The 18,547-nt window shown below is 39.4% G+C and overlaps 1 protein-coding gene across 1 annotated transcript; it reads left to right on the plus strand.

Annotated features, from left to right (window-relative positions):
* The first annotated feature begins 260 nt into the window (after positions 1 to 260).
* On the plus strand, positions 261 to 1,260 carry LOC132619840 (uncharacterized). The gene is made up of 3 exons (XM_060334615.1): positions 261 to 309; positions 494 to 642; positions 754 to 1,260. The coding sequence occupies exons 1-3, from the start codon at positions 261 to 263 to the stop codon at positions 1,258 to 1,260; spliced, it is 705 nt and encodes a 234-aa protein (XP_060190598.1).
* The last annotated feature ends 17,287 nt before the right edge of the window (positions 1,261 to 18,547 follow it).

Below are 18,547 nucleotides of genomic sequence, written 5' to 3' on the forward strand. Positions count from 1 at the left end.
AACATCATATACCCTTATTCTTCGTTAGTCTATTCGTTGTACGTTCATGGGGAAATTTTTGAGGTGTAACAAGAATTTTATGGGTCAAAGCTAGATGAAGACCCGTAGGGTTTTATAGATGAGATATTGAGGACGTTGAGATTAATGCATGCTTCTGATACTAAGTCAGTGGAATTGGCTTCCTATAGACTACGGGATGTGGTCGTTCACTGGTGTAACACTTGGATGTTTTTTAGAGTGGCAAATGCACCTCCCCCAGTATGGCAGGAGTTCGTGGAAGCTTTCCTCCAGCATTACTTGCCACCGGAGGTTTGACAGGCCCCAGCTGACAAGTTCTTGAATCTCCGATAGGGGAGTATGAGCGCTCGAGAGTATAGTCTTCGCTTTAGTTCGTTGGCTAGGCATGCCCCAACTATGGTAGCTAATATGGGGGACCGTGTACACTAATTCGTGAGTGGGTTGGGGCCTCATTTGATTAAGAAGTGCTTGACAGCCTCGCTCCAAGATGGGATTAATATTGCTTGTATTCTGGCCCATGCTAATAATTTGGAGAAACAGCAGCAGTTGCAAAGGGACGAGCGTGATTTTGATAGAAGGAACAGTAAGAGGGCCATATCTTCCAATGCTGCTAGCGAGTTCAGGGTGAGTCAAAGGCAGCAGTATTCCCGACATTCAGGCCAATCAGTGGCCAGTGCACCTCCTTGATCTACGGGTAAGAGATTTGATCATCTTATTTATTCTGGATCGTGCCAGAGCTCCAGAATTTTAGGTTTCCAGTATAGGGATGATTCAGGCTGGGTGAGACCACCTTCACCCCGGTGTGCTCATTGTGGTAAGCCACACTCTGGACAGTGTCGCTTAGGTTCGGGTGCTTGTTATGCCTGCAGTTGGGTTGGTCATATGATGCGCGATTGTCCATTGAAGAATGGCAGAGATAAGGCTCGGCCCATAGGATCAGCGGTTGGTTCTTCATCGTCAGTACGCCCAGTGGGGAAAGGTTCGCAGGTGTCAGCAGGTTGTGGTAGAGGTAGGGGAGGAGCATCCAGTTCAAGTGGTCCTCAAAACCGTATCTATGCACTAGTTAGACGACAGGATTTTAAGACCTCCCCCGATGTTGTCACATGTAAATTATTAGCATTCTCTCATGATGTATATGCGTTGATTGATCCGAGTTCTACATTGCTATATGTTATCCCTTATATTGCTGGTTGGATTGGGCCGAAACTTGAGTTGATTAAACCTTTCAAAGTGTTTCATTAGTGAGACGATAGTATGATTAGATGGGAATTGTAACTTCTTCTTGAAGTAAGAGGTAGAAGGGATAAGTATATATCTATGAATGACCCTTGAGTATAAATAATCTAGCAATTGATGAGAGTAAAGGGGTAGAAGAGGTAAGAGAATGATCTGCGTGCTAAAAGAGCTAGATATCGATAAGGGCCTTTTATCATATAACGTATATGGGCAAGGATGTTGTACGGAGGTACGAGTATAAGGATATATGGATATAAGACAAAGTTAGGACTAAGGTACAGAAAGATTCTTTTTTTCTTCGAAAGATCTTCTTGTCACAAGATTATTGAGTAGTTAGTAATATAAGGCTGAATACCTAAGGAATGGGGGGGGGGGTGAATGATGCTTTGAAGAGATTGGTTATGTAGTGGTAGGCGAATGAGTTGGAAGCCGCGAATTGATATAAGATGTACCCTCTATTAAGAAGATGAATTTGTAGTTTAGAAGAAGTTTGTCTAAAGACCGAGTGGTTATGTGGCAAAGAGAAGGAGGAACATTAACAATCAGGGCAGATTTTGAGAATAAAAAAAATTGGCGCTAGATACCATCACGGTGAGGAAATGGGGAAAGCAAATAATAGGAGAAAGGTGATCTTGGAAGAACAATAACTATGAAGATCCTTTTGATGAAAGCTTAGGCCCATCCAGGATCAGTACGTCTATGAGGATATGTGACTCGTTACGAATAAGTACAACCGATCAGATAAATTTAGACGGCGAATAGTTATGACTAAGATTGGTTACGGATTCGCTGATAGTGTGTACTTGTAAGGAAAAGACGAACTAATGGGATGTTAAATATAGAATAAACGGGCTAACACCCTAGGGGGGGGAGAGATGAGACAAACAAGTATCGGACCAGAAGTAGGCAAATATGGCAATAAAGGAAGTGGAAACAACCTCAAAGGGATACTACATTAGCAGGATGATAAGATGAAATGACGATTTGATGATAACCATAACCAATCAGTCATGTGCACGACCAAGTAAAGATTGAAAGGGAGTACACTAAGAAAGATGAAATTACTCAAAAATTCAAGATAAGGGTGTAATAGGAAGTTCAGGGATGAAGAGGCAGAGAAGGATTGAGTATGATGGTATTCGAAGTAGATAGTAGACTAAGATAAAAGTTAAGTGAAATAGCCACTGAGGACAAGAGGAAGGTTAATAGGCTAACGAGTTTGGGCAAGAGACAACACATCAATAACAGGGGATAAGAGTCTTGATAAAGAGTACAGGAATTTGATTACAAAGAAAAATAGGATGAATATACGAGGGATATGTAAAAATATGAACAAGTTATAGTATTGAAGGGAGGATAAGAAGGGGACAAAGATTGATAAGATATTGGAATAACTAGGGCGTCTGACTATGGTACAACCACCTAATTAAGGGAAACTACAACGCAGTATGAGCTAGGCAAATGAAATAGCGGGTCATGAAAAATAGATACGATAGTACATCGATTACGATAGTACTGAAAGGAAATTTCAGGATATTTTGGATGTAAGTATGAGAATTACCGATAGCCTAGACCGATCATAAAAGAAAAGCGAGGGTCAAGTAAAGCAGATGGTGAAAGGAAACTTCAGAGTTATGATGACTATAAAAAAAAATAGAAAATTGATTCAGTCGCTATAGAAAAGCGAGAGATGCTATATTACCAGTTTCTGAGGTTGTCCTTGAGAGAAGAAGGATGAGTTAAGCTACGAGAAAATGAAGGCATGGAATATCTGTAAAGCGTAAGAAGGATACATAAAAGTCTAAGGAATAAGAGTTTCGACCATACAAAAAGGGATAAAAGTATATGGTAAGCACTGGGTACACGAACATATAAAGGTATAAACAATAGAGGTTAAAAAAAAGGACAGTGAAGATGATAAAGTATGAAGGACTAGTGGACAAACAGGTGATAAGAAGAAGGGATGACAGTCAATACGATATGACTTCTAGCCATAGGAAGAAGAAGAATGATATCCAAGAATCGATCGAGCAAGAAATTCAACAACTTGGGTCCATAGGTACATAAGGATTATGAGCTAGTAGTTTTATGAGGAAGAACTGCATATGTATTAAGAAAGAAAGCATTAAAGAAAGGGTTCAAGGTGTCCTCGATGCGAATAGCCAGCCCGAGCGCAATAAGTCAACTCAAAGGAAGAAAGGATTAAACAAGGGATTTTAGTATTGCACTAGCTAAGAGATAAAATACCGCAGGAATTGATTCGACTACTGTAAGGAAGTAAAGGAGGCTATAATATGACCAGTTTTGAAATTATCCCAAGGGGAAAGTGCGTCAACCCCAGTAACACAAAGGCCAGGGATATTTGTGAAGTGTAAGAAGGATACGCAGAGATCGGAGAGAACAAAAATTCCTGAATAAAATGAAAATGGGATTAGAAATTGGATAAAAGTATGTACTGAGGGAAAAAAGCATATAGGAGTGTAGACGATTGAGGTGACGAACTAACGAGAATGACTGAGCACGAAGAGTTAGAAAGAGAAAGGAGCGACCTTGAACACGAGCATAAGTTGTTACCACAAAAGAAAAAGGATAAGTGGCGAAATTCAAATAAGTTTAGTCTTAATGAGCAAGTCAAACTGCACGTAAGTAAGGTAAATACTAGTAAATGCAAGTAAGAACATTGGCATCTACCTCAAAGGGAACTCTACTTCAACATTCGAGGGCGAATGTTCCTAAGGGGGGGAGGATGTTACACCCCGGAAAATTTCGCGTTACCAAGACTATAGACGGCTTAGTATGAGCTCAAGGGAGAGTAAATTTATACAAGGATTAGGGATAAAGATTATATTATATGAGTATAAGAATATATATATATATATATATATATATATATATATATATATATATATATATATATGACATTTGGAGGCCGTATGGTGTAAAATAGTTAATGCGTTACTTGATGAATAGCCCTCGTAACCGTAAGTTAAAGTGGGCCCACACACCGGGTTTTATAAAGGACATATGAAACGTTATATGAGTAGTACATGGGAAGTTGAGCAAGTCTTAAGAAGGACCCTTAAGCCAAATATGGGCATAAGCCCTCTAAAAGGGTGATTTAAGGATACGTTTTAGGATGATCTGACTTGAAGAGGACAAAACACCATTATAAGTTTGGAATTTGAAAACACACCAAAAATGAAAGTTTTAGATAATTGAAATATCTTTCCGACCATAGGTCGTGGGCCCTCATATAATATCGGTATCAAGAGTTATGACCTTTTTACTGAACAAACGCGCAGGCAGTAAAAATAAGCCTGCGCGAACGCGCCAAGAGGCAGCGGGATAGCGCTGAGCAATTTTTGAGTCGGTGCAGGCAGATTCTAAAATGTTATATAAGGGGTCTTATCCCCTTATTTTCAGACCAAACACCCTAAATTTTCCCAACAACTCTGGAGAGTTCTCCCAACCATCCTTTATCAAATTTTAAGCCCAACTCAAGTATAATCCCTAAATCCCGGTCCAGACAGCGTATAGTTGTAATTATAGTATCATATTGCGAGGGATTTTGGCTAGAATATGAGGTGGATATTAAAGATATTTCAGTTCTAATAGGAGTAAGGTATGAATTCTTCCTTAATGGTATTGATTTAAGTTTAATTACGGAGATAAAACTATTAAATGGTTGTATAATAATTTTGTTGGTCGAAATATTGGAAAACATTGTGAGAGATGTTTTATGGAGCATATTGGTATTGATAATGTTGTTGTTGATGTTGGTATTGTCAGTTGTTGAATTATGATTTCCGGCTAGGCATATAAAGAGGGGAGCTGCTGCCCGAATTTTGGTAGAATTCTAAAGGAGTTTAATTTAAAGACTTGAGATAGGCACATGACTATATATCTAACCGTAGTATGACTTCTCTTGAATGTAGAATTACGAGCTCGGGAGATAAAGCGTTAAGTCGTAGGAAATCAATCAGGTATGTAAGGCTTGTCCCTTTATTTCGAAAGGCGTGATTCCTATGTTATGATTCCATACATGTCTTCCATAACATTCTTGTTCCCGAAAAGCTAGAAGTTCATGATTCTAAAGGTTTTTATGATATTAAAGACGAGTTGTTTTCTATGAGGACCATGATGACAATAATGACTTCTTTCTTGTGGATCCATACATGTCTTCCGTAATGTCCTCTTTTCCAAGAGCTAAATATTCATGATCCTTAAAGTTTCTTACGTCGCTAAAGATGATTATGTTTTCATGATGAAAATGATGATGATGATGATGATGCTCCTATTTCTTGAAGTTTCAAGTTTATGAATTTAATGCTAAGATGAGATTATTGAGCTTATTTCATGATTTTCTTGATTCCACTCATTGTTGTTGATCTCACCTCATAATCATTGTTCCTTAAAGGTGAGGTAAAGCGATGATGATTGTTCCATAATATAAATCGGAGGTTACCGACCTTACGTCACTCCGATAAAGTGATAAGTTTTACTTGGGCTCTCATGCATGCTACTTATGTTATATATGTATATAAAGTATATATATATATATATATATATATATATATATATATATATATGTGTGTGTGTGTGTGTGTGTGTGTGTGTGTGTGTGTGTGTGTGTGTATAAGGGATATGGGAACAAGGTGAGGCATTATATTCGCATAGCCACCTGATCAGCTGGATATCGTCCCGGACGTGGGATATATGGATAAATGGATCGGGCCGTTCGTTCCGTGGCAACATATATGTAAAATGATGATATGATATATGGATCAGGCTGCACATTCCGCAGCAATATAAAATATTTATGGATCGGACTGGACGTTCCGCAACAATATAAAATATTTATGGATCGGACTGCACGTTCCGCAGCAATATAAAATATTTATGGATCGGGCTGCACGTTCCGCAACACTATTATATATATATATATATATATATATATATATATATATATATATATATATATACATATATATATATATATATATATATATATATATGAGGAATGTTTTTATTAAAGAAAGCTAAGCATGCATGGTATCCACCTTATGAGGCAATCAGATGTACGGGTTATCTTTATCTCATGTTATGTTCTATATTTCTTATTACGTTGTTATTCATACCTTACATACTCAGTACATTTTTCGTACTGACGTCCCTTCTTATGGACGTTGCGTTCATGCCCGCAGGTAGATAGGTACACAGATTTAACCCATAGGTGATTTATCAGCGGATTCTCAGGAGCACTCCACGTACTTCGGAGCTGCAGTGTATTGGTATTGGTCCTTATGGTCATATGTATTCATTTTAGAGGCTCGTAGACAGATGTATGTAGCTAGATGTTCCTTAAACGTCATTAGTTCTTATTGTGGTATAATATTTTGGTAGTGTAACACCCCATAAATCTGGCTAGGTTTGAAAGTGTAAAACTAGTAATAAGATGATATTTTAGCTATATTAATCCATTCAGGATGAATTTGGGTGATAAGCAGTCGTTTTGAAGTCAACCCAAATAGTGAAGTTCGTAAGAGTTCTCAAACTCGTCTAAATTTCAATAGGTGTAACTTCTAAGCCAGTTTTGTGAAAATATGTTGAGAATTTGGGACAAATTTCTCAATACAAGTTGTAGGTCTTGAAATCTATTACATGTTTTGGTTAATGGTTTGCGTGCGTGAGGGGACAAGCCCACATTAAACACAGAATGTATAAACCTTATAATCTACGTGATATGATTAAGTGTTTGCAAGGCATTCTTTGAAATAAACATTCTTTCAGACTGGCATAATGAACTTAAAAAACATTGTTGACTTGGTTTCATTGAAACTGGTTTTGTGTTTTGCCTTGCTATTCGGGAGGATGATTAGTCGTTATGGATCCTAACATATCGATACGAGTATTGATGTGTCAGTCCAGAGGATGATTGACCTTCGTTGCTTCCTAGTTGGAGTATCTATTGCTGTGTCAGTCCAGAGGATGATTGATCTCTATTGCTTCCTAGCTGGAGTATCTATTGTTGTGTCAGTCCAGAGGATGATTAACCTCCGTTGCTTCCTAGCCCAGAGTATCAATTGATGTGCTAGTCCAGAGGATGATTAGCCTCCGTGGTTCCCTAACTCGGAGTATCGACTGATTGATTTTCCTGTGAGTGGCTTGTTTTGTATCTTTTTTTTCCTGTGAGTGGCTTGTGGAAACCTTGAGTTCGTAAATGAAACATAGAATGATGTGAATGGTAACATAAGTGGAACTTGATATATTCCTGTATGTTGGCTCTTATTGGTGATTTCCCTAGTTTACTGGCTTACTTATCTCTGGAGTTTGAACTGTTTCTTTTGATGTCATTTTATTGATTGTACTACCTTACTTGGTTTTATTAACTATTGCCCCTTAGACACTTACTGAGTACCCAGTACTCAAGCATACCATTTTTGTTTTTTATGGTATGTTAGGTATCATTAAGGATCAGGTTCGCGATACGCCTACGACTTAAGAGAACTTGCTGCTTTTAAGACTATTCGGTGAGCCCACATGATTGTTCATGGGGCATCATTCTATCTTTACTTTTTTTCGTATTTTAGTTTCAGGCTGCGTCCCGATGTTTTTAGACATTCTTTATTATCTTAGAAGCTCCCCAGATAGTATACATTCTTGTGGGGAGTTGTCGAGTTGTTTAACTCTTGGGCACGTGATGCATTTGATTTAGTGTTATAATATTAAAGACTTCCGGTAATTTAATTCATATCTCATGATTCGTTTGAATTTATTTTATAAACTGTTGGAGGTGATTATAGAACCTGGCGGGTTCAAGTGTTATTATTGCATCTTTTAGGTTCTTCCGATGTTGTTCATGACGTCGGATGCCGGTCACATCTAGGGTGGGTTTTGGGGCGTGACAGGTAGCCTTGTTGGCCTACACTTATGAGCATAGCTGTCGATAACTGTTTTAAGTAATCAATTCACGAGTTGCCTATGTGGCCTACCTAGAAATGCTTATAGGATGTTGGATCAGACGTGCTCGGTAGGCTAGTACCCGTTACTCGTCATGGCCCTCTAGTTGGGTCGTGACATCAACGTTTCGCTGAAGCGGTCTCGCGGTAGTGGAACTTCTTCTGCTACGGCTGACCTCATTAATTTCCCGACTCCCCGCGACGGCGACCCTCGCCCCGCTATGATAGAGTTGCTGCAGCGGTAGTACACCCGCTGCAGCGGTCTCATCCGACTAGCTTTTCACCAGATTTCCACCCAAAATGCCAACATCAATCTGAAGCCCTACAGACGGAAACAAAACATGCACATCAATGTAAAAACATCCTACGAACCCACCCCTAGCCTCGAAATTCCCAATGGAGGACAAATTTACTAAGTTACCACTCAACAGAAATAAGTCAAGTTTTCAAACAAGTGCACAATTACAATCAGAGGCCTTTATTTCAGAGTTCTAGCTCCTTAAGTTATCACTAGACTCGTTCCTAGTCTTGGTGTTATGTCCCGCGTTTCGTATAAGTGGAATTCGACAAATAATTAAGATTTGTGTGTTATAAGGAAATATTTTTGATTTTGGTGAATATGACTATGTTGGTTATGGAAATTTTAATGTTAAGACATCGGGAAAGGCCGAGGGTAAATTTGGAATTTCATAAATTAGTTTCGGGAATTACAAAACGGGACTTTTAATGAATTGGGCCAAGATTGGACAACAAGAAATTGAGGCCCAAGTCCTTGGGGGTGGCCGGTCACTTGGTTGGCCCAAACCCATTTGTTTAATGTCATGTGCTATGCACATGACTTTCTATAGTGGATATATATCAATGATCCTTGGTAATTATCAAGAAAATAGAACAAAATTCAAGAACACCCAAAGAAAAGGGCATTCGGCCGTAGAAGAGAAAGAAAGAAAAAGAAAATTTCCAAGCTTGGTTATTGATCTAAAAATCTTAAGTTCTACATAGTTACGAAGTACTCAAGGCCCTCTTCAACGGGGTATAATTAGTTTGGTACAAGAACCACGTTTGCGACAAATCGGAATTTCAAGAAAAAGGTAAGAAATCTATGTTTTTATGTTATGAAATGGATTTATATGTTATAGTAATTGATGTTGCACGAGGATTATGGGATGGTGTTGTGTTTGTGTATGGCGTGTGGGTGTAAAAAGGGTGTGTTTGGCCGTGAGTTTCATGAAGTGCAAGGCATAGGAATTTTATCTTGTTTAGTTTGAATAATGCGTTGTTGTGATCTTTATGTCGTAAAAGATTGATTAAAGAATTGAGTTGGCGTTAGAAAATGATTTCGGATATTATCGGAAAGTGTATACCTTTGGTATCATGGTGTATATCATTGTATATTTAGGGTGCTAAAGACTTTAAATGTGACATATAGTTGATGTTAATGAATTCGGAAAGAAACGACGCAAGTTAGAATGTTCGTCGTGACTTTTGATGTTTTGAATGAAATATGGAAAGTAATGAACTTTGGGAAAGTTTGTATATGGTTTGGAACTTGTTTGTAATGTGAATGAATAATCTTGAATGATATGGATGTAGATTTGGAATTTTGAAGTTTGAATCAAGAATTGCCAACTTGTGTAGTAAGGTAGAATTTTGAAACTAGAGTGGTTTGATTATGGGTTTTGTTGTTTGATGATGTTTGGGTTGTTGTTGTAGTTGTATTCTGAGCCGAGCTAAGTCTCGGGGATGTTAGATTTATAGGGGAAGTGCTGCCGAAATTTCGGTAGCCAAGTATAGCCCAAAGATGAAAATGTTAACTTTCATGAATAGTAACTGGTAAAAGTGACCATTTGCAGTTTTCGGACGAAACGGGAATTGAGATTTGACGAGCGTAAGGCGCCATCCAGGTATGTAAAGCCTACCTATCCTTCTTTTGGCATGTCCTAGTCATACTAGGTTAAGATCGGACCCTCGGGGATAACTCTGTTCTTGGAAATTTAGATTCAAGTTTGGATACTATTCATTCAGCGCAATTGAACCCTATTCGTTGTATTTGGTTGAAAGAATGTTCGAACCTTCATAACTTTTGCCGTTGTGTCCGAAACTCTCCGAAACTTTCGTAGATGGCTCTATGGAGCCTAGAGTCAGTGATTTGTGTCCGCCGCCTCAGTTTGACTCGAGGTGGGCCCGCAAGCCCCGAGGCTTCCCTTATTCGACTTGTTTGGTTTGTTTTCGTTCGATATGAAAAGTAATCATTTGTCTGTGACTCAAAGGTTCGTTTGAAAATTTCTATATCGTCATGGAACGTTTTGCACTATGAATGATGTTAGATGTTCGGAAAATGATCCGTGAATGGTTTTTCCAAAGGTTCTGCAGTCTGAAACTTCGCGACTTCCATACATTAATTTCGATCGACCTGACCTCTACACCGAGCCCTCTGGCGTCGGTATATCCCTATATGTAACTATATGTCGAGTCCGGTAACTTACTTTTAATATGCATATGGTTTCTGCACTACTCCGTTCGTGCCATCCACTATGAATTCGCTCGTCGGTACCCGGGCCGGCTTTGTGATCGTGCGCGCTATACCATATTCGGAAGTTATGATGTGATACGGTTTCCGAGGCCTCGCCATAGGGCCGGTCACCGTCTATGGAGTTATGATGTGATATGGCATTTGATATGTTCTGATGATGTGATATGTGTGTGATATGATGTGTCTGGAGACTGTACGGAGATTTGAAAACTTCTGGAGTTATGATGTGTTGTGGCACCAGCGTCGGGGGTGACCACGTTCCTAAACCCTATACATGATTTCATTTGCATTTGTACATTTGCCTTCCGCACAGGTTTGCTTTGCTACTTTGACGTTTGTGTTTGTTTCTTCTGACTCCAGTTGTGTTTGTGATTTCTGTACCATCTGCTTTACATACTCAGTACTTCTCCCGTACTGACCCCCGGTTCTTCGGGGGCTGTGTTTCATGCCCGCAGGTACAGAAGCTCGTTTGGGTGGTCCTCCGGTTTAGGCTACTCATTCTGTTGCGTTGGAGAGCTCCCTTTGATCCGGAGCCTAACTTTTGGTACATACCTTTTTGTTGTGTGGGTATTCTGTACATTTGTGGATGTGTGGGTAAGGCGGGGCCCTGTCCCGTCATATGTTCGTATGTTCTGTTTTGTTTAGAGGCCTGTAGTCACATTTGTGGGTCGTGGGTGCGGTGTGTTTGTATGTGAATCTGTTGTGCTTTCTTAAGCGGCCCGTACGCTACTATGGCCAAGACGGCCCCTGAGTTTGTACGTGTGTGTGCATTTGGGCGATGTACATTCCGCCCCCTTTCTGATGTGTGTGTGTGCATTTGGGCGACGTATATTCCGCCACCTTTCTAATTTTGATTTGACTAATTTGAACGGGCGACCGCTTAAGATAAGTGTTCGATAAATGTTTGTGTCTGGCGTCTGTTGTCCATTTTCAGTTCAAATAACGTATGTTGAGTTTGAATGAGTCTGAATGCGATGATCTGGCTGTGAGTCTGTTTGGGGTGCCTAAGTAGGGCACCAGTCGCGGCCCACGGGGTTGGGTCGTGACACTTGGGAAGGAACCAGCAGGGGTAAAAATGGTCTAAATGCCCATAGCGATCTAACGGGTCGTTACATACATGACCGAAAATTCAAATCCATATGATTGAAATTTGAGCTTATTGTTTGTCACTACCCAATTTCACTAAGTCGTGCGGGCACCTACCTTTTCCACCTCGGTAGGCGAACCCTTAACCCAACATTCAACAAATAATAGAAATAGCAGAAGAAAGCAAAATAATGTAAGTCTCACAGATATTATATAAATAAGTGCGGAAGTAAATGAAATCCACCCCAATATCTGGTTTGGTCATGCAAGAGCATCTAAGTCAAATACTACAAGTCAGCATAGTGATAATAATACATAAACAATCTCAAATCATGTCTCGGAACGAAAAGTAAAACATAAGTAATAGAAGATTCTTCGGGCAGCAAACATCCTCATGCTCACCCTGAAAAGACTAGGCAGCAACCTCGAGAATCAACCGCAAAGGGAACAAGTAGATCCAACCTGGTACTCTGCATTCATAAAAGAATGCACCAAGTGCTGGTCAGTACAACAACAAGTACTGATAGGTATCATAGGCTGACTAAGACTAGCTAATGTATATAAAGATAACAAAGCAAGAGAAACACGTAAAACAACAAAGTATAAGTTAACACGAATCAATAACCACGGTACAAGTCATCACCTACGTTATAGCATCTAAACCCAACTGTGCCAAGTCTCAGGGTAACCAATCCGAACTACTATATCACAATCATAGCACAACAAGTCATCACCTATGTTATAGCATCTAAACCCAACCGTGCCAAATCTCAGTATAACATTCCGAACTAGTATTTCACAATCATATCACAACAATATCACAGAAAACCAAGAATTACAATGCAATGCAATAATGTATGAATGATGAATGCAATGCATATGCACTGTACACATTCACTCCGACCGATGGAACATCATATCTCGGCAGCACAACCCATGGAGGACCCGCTAAGTCCATGTACCAATCACTCTGCACACAGCCCAGAGATGACTTCTTTCGACCTGTACACCTCGTATCAGTCATTTTGCGCACAACCCAGAGATGACCCGATATATAATGTGTTTCAATGAATTTGTATTTCCTTCTCACTTTCCATCCTCAGTACCATAACAATGCAATATCAATGTATCATGGAAGTGAGTATGAATACGATGCAATGTAATATCAACAACCAATTTAATCCCAAACAGTACCACACATGGCACACAAATAGTATCAATAAATCAGGCTACACAATAAGCCACAATGGAATCACAATTCTCATCTCAATATCAAATCAAAGTAAAGTACCACAATATCATAATGATGATATATCACTAATAGCGGGATGTAGTCAATTTTACGCAACGAATACAGGGTTCCCAATCTTAGTCTGCCACTAACCTCTATTAGTTTTTGACATAACTGAACATACCAACTCATCCATAAACCGTCAAGCCCACTCTACACTATACAATCGCAACCAAGCTCTCACATCACTAATTCTTGCTTTAACGATTTCCTTTCTACCCTTAACCTCGAAGACACCAATCAACCTCATCGATCACACCCCTTTACTGTACGTTATGATATAACACCCCCGCAATCCAAACACGACTCAAGTACCCATATTACTTCACCTCAAGTCTTACGAACCTTAATCCCTTGAACCCAATAGCATGATTCCTCATTGTAATCCTTCAGTTCCCGTATTTCATTTTAAATCACTTTGTTCACTATCAACTAACAAACACTCAAATCCACTCGATCCTCTAAACTAATCATCCCTCTAAGCCGAACGAACCACAAACAATATCAATATTTCTCCTCAAATCTAAGTGTAACAACTAGTAACTCCCCAAGTCATTAACGTATTGCATATGCCTGTAATTGAAGTCATTTCTATCAGTCAATTACTAGCTCCTCAGAAGCCTACAACTCAGTCAAATTTACCGATCAATCGATATGCCAATAACATTCTCTTTATAGTAGAGTAGTCCTTTAACACTAACGAGCCCATAACAAGAATGACCCTTAGCATCAGTCGCAACTTTATCCAGACAACCATGTAAGATACAAATTTTTCCCTTCCCAATCTCACGAAAAGTACTCATGTCTAAGATATTCTATGAAGTCTTGCTCCGCTATATGCTTTGCACAAAAGTCTTCCTTCATGTCCTTATTGTCAACTCTTTTCTTTATTACACGCGATCACAATATGTTTGCCCAATTTAATGTTCATTACCAATCTTACACTTGTCCTTACATACCGACGTCTAATACTCTACCGCTGCTGAATTATCGACCCGCCATTGGTACATCAGTGTCACGCACACCATTATAAAGCCATGACGAAGCTAAATTTTTTCCCAAGTCGATCATATCATCGAGCAACCCATTATTGTTAAGCCATCAATGCACTTTGTCACTTCGGAGCAACCCAACGCTGAAACATGGAGACCCTCTGAACTATCTTTCCTATTTCTCATGAACTCTCATAATAAACGAGTCAAATCGCTACTCCACACAACAACCGAATCTAATCACGACTCTACACAATCGAATCGCTTAAGCCATAGTTAGAAAAAAAACGTGAGTACCTCGTACCATACCACAACACGTCATAGATCAACCATTCACATAAGAAATCGAGGATGAGTTTCCACCCTCCATGGGTGACTAAGATAAGAAAGTTCAGATACCAATTGAGATCGACTAGATACCAATTTGGATGAATTCGCACGAGAGAATGAAATAATTGGAAGTTCCCTAAATGTCTTATAGCCTCTCGCAGATAGATACGGAGCTCATCGTACCAATCCGCTAGAGTCTACTAGACACGCTCTTGTATTATAGACCGAGTAACTTAGGGCTCTGATACTAACTTGTCACGACCCAATTTCACTAAGTCGTTCGGGTACCTACCTTTCTCACCTCGGTAGGTGAACCCTTAACCCAACATTCAACAACTAATAGAAATAGTGGAAGAAAGTAAAATAACGTAAGTCTCACAGATATAATATATATAAGTATGGAAGTAAATGATATTCACCCCAGTATCTGGTCTGGTCATACAAGAGCATCTAAGTCAAATACTACAAGTCGGAATAGCGATAATAATACATAAACGATCTCAAATCATGTATCAGAATGAAAAGTAAGACATAAGTAATAGAAGAGTCTTCGGGCAACGAACGTCCTCATGCTTACCCTGAAAAGACTCGGCAGTAACCTCGACAATCAGCCAGAAGGGGAACAAGTAGATCCAACCTGGTACTCTGCATTCCTAAAAGAATGCACCAAGTGCATGTCAGTACAACAACAAGTACTGGTAGGTATCATAGGCCGACTAAGACTAGCTAACGTATATAAAGACAACAAAGCAAGAGAAACACGTTAAGAAAAATAAGGTACAAGTCAACATGAATCAATAACCACGGTACCAGTTATCACCTATGTTATAGCATCTAAACCCAACTGTGTCAAGTCGCAGGGTAACCAATCTGAACCAGTATATCACAATCATCGCACAACAAGTCATTACCTATGTTATAGCATCTAAATCTAACTGTACCAAGTCTCAATATAACATTCCGAACCAGTATTTCACAATCATATCACAACAATATCACAGAAAACCAAGAGGTACAATGCAATATAATAGCGTATGAATGATGAATGCAATGCCTTGCACCGTACATATGCACTCCGACTGATGGAACATCACATCATGGCAGCATAATTGTCACGACCCATCCCCGTAGGCCATGACTAGTGCCCGATCTGGGCACTCACACGCATTCTAGTATATGGCAGAAGCCGATAAGGCTTTATTTCAAATTTAGCTAAATTTGTAGAAAAATTTCGGCAGAGTTTCCTTTGTTTTACGGACTATCCCATATATCCTGCACGCAGAAAATACCAACAAAGGCCACACAGGGCCAACAAAGCAACGTTTAAATATATGCGGACCGGCCGCCGCGGCGAATGGGATCGCCCAAACACAACATAAGCACCCAACTGTACAGAAAGATCCCAACCCACAAACATGTCCACAGACCTCTAACAGACCGACAGAATCATATGACGGGACAGGGCCCCGCCGTACCCATGAACGAGAAATATACATATATAGAAGTGACAGACTATACCAAAAAATGGCCCTGAATAAAAGAGCGCTCCAAAAATAGCAGAATGAGATCCTAAGCAGACGGATCAGCAAACCTGTTGTCGGTACCTGCGCGGCATGAAAATGCAGCCCCCGAAGAAAGGGGGTCAGTACGAAATATGTACTGAATATGTAAAGCCTGAGTTGCAGAAACAAAATCATAACTGGTGCAGAACATACAGAAAGTAAACGGAAAATCCAACGTATCAGATACATATTTCCAAAACATGCAGAGTGTGTACAGAACATATGTCATATCAAATCTGGCCCCTGCCAAGGAACTCGGCAGACAGAACGTGGCCACCCTCCCGACGCTGGTGCCACAACACAGAAGAATCAGAATAGGGGCATAACCCCGTAACATAATATGTCATATCATATGGCCATAGTAAATCATATCAGAACAAACGTACATGGCACAGCATACTCCACAAACCCATGTACGTATATACCTGCCCCCTCACATCGAGGCACGGCGAACAATGCAGGGGATTACGCTTGACAACATATCCTGGCCCGGGCTCAGTGTGGGAAACATTGGGGCATCCACGAATAGAGTCGTGAGAAACTAATGCACGTAAAATATCATAAATGTTTCCATAGACTCGATGAGGCATATCAAAGACAAACCGATCCGATGAAGTCGGAAGGAATCATAGTAAATGAGTTTCGAGTATCAAAACAATTTATCAGACTTAATGGAATATTTAAAACCATATTAGTTAGGTAATTAAAAGGGTAGTCGAAACATTTCTTTCAAAAATCGTTCAAAAAGGGGACTTTAGTACATTAAGGGCAAAACCGGGAATAGCGGGCCCACCTCGGAACAAGCAAGGCGGTGGGCTCAAATTACGCCCTTTAAGCTTATGGGGTCACCTATAAAGGTTCTACGGACATTCTATAGCTTTTCAAGGAGTTTAGAGAAAGTTTGCATAATTTCAGGAAAAGCATATCAAAATGGTTCAATTCTACTGAAGGAAAAACTGAGATTTTCTCTTACGGATTCCGATGGCCAAGAAGGTCTTTTGAGGCCCGAATCCGAACCTAAAACACTTAGACATGCCAAAAGAAGGATCGGGGTAGCTTTACATACCTTTCAAGCTCCTTACGCCTTTCCAAACTCACTTCCCGTTTCGTCAAAAATCTGCAAATGGTCACGTTTACCAATTGTAAGTTATAGATGCTCCAAATTCAATTCAACTCTTATTTGTCTACCGAAATTTCGGCAGCACTTCCCCTATACATATAGCACCCCCGAGAATTCAACTCGGCTCACAATCATCAACAACAACCCAAACAACAACATCAACATCATCAACAAACACTAGAAACACAATATGACACAACTAGTTCTACTTGCCGACATAATGCCATAACCTTCATTTCAACTTCAATTTCCAACCAATTTCAATGATTTCACATACATTACCAAACTAGACCATCCCAACATAGATTAGAAGCGTTTCATATGGTTTCCTTAAATTATACACACGATATACATAATATACAAACTTTCCGCCAAAGTCGTAACTCATTCAAAACTTCTAATCTTTGGCATACATATTCATAATATGTTTCTAGCTTCCAACTTCATCAACACTCATCATAATTTGCAACTTAATAACTTCACTTTCATAATGTCGTAAAATCGTTCTAAAACGACATAAACTTCTACATTCCATTTCAAAGCAACCTCATATCATTTTACTTTCATTTATATTGCAAGAATCACAATAACACAACTAACACACTAAACAAACTTAATCCATTTCCATCCCACACACTCCATACCACACGGCCAAACACCCCACTACCAACTTCTATCAAATTCATTCAACTTTCATTCGCAACATGCATTTCACCCCAACCACAACTAGAATATAACATAAATTCAACACATTATAGGTATACAATCCACACATACTCACGGCTACATATACATACCACACACCCACTTTGCAAACTTCCATTTCTCCATACAGTCAACTCATCTCTACATACTACAACATAAACATGACTTCATAACACAATAAAAAAAGATGAATTCTTACCTTTTTCCCTAGTCTTCTTCACTTGAGTGAATGGTCACTTTGATGAATTTAATGCTCCTCTCTCCAAACCAACTACACCAAGTTGAAAAGGGCACTCACTTTAGTAGGAATCCAACAAGAACAAAATTTTAGAAGCAAGATTTTTGGTAGCAAATTTTCTATGGCCAAGCCGAACCCTCCCCTTTATTTTCTCTTGTTTTTGCTTTGTTCTTTCATGAATCTTCTAAGGGATGAAGATTGTGTAATATATGATATATACACTATGGTCCCTTAGTTAATTGTTTTTTGCACATGGGAAAAATTTATACAACATGGGCTTGGGCCACTAAGTTGGCCGGCCACCCTTCATCCTTGGGCCTAATTTTTCTTTCAATTATTTGGGCCCAATGGATTATAATTCCCGTTTTGTAATTCCCGAAAATAATTTTCGAAATCCCAAATTTGCCCTTAACGTTTCTCGACACTTCCATATTAATATTCTTTCATAACAACTCAAGGGTTACATAAATTCAATTA

This window comes from Lycium barbarum, chromosome 11, assembly GCF_019175385.1.
Source record: "Lycium barbarum isolate Lr01 chromosome 11, ASM1917538v2, whole genome shotgun sequence".
Taxonomy (NCBI): Eukaryota; Viridiplantae; Streptophyta; class Magnoliopsida; order Solanales; family Solanaceae; genus Lycium; species Lycium barbarum.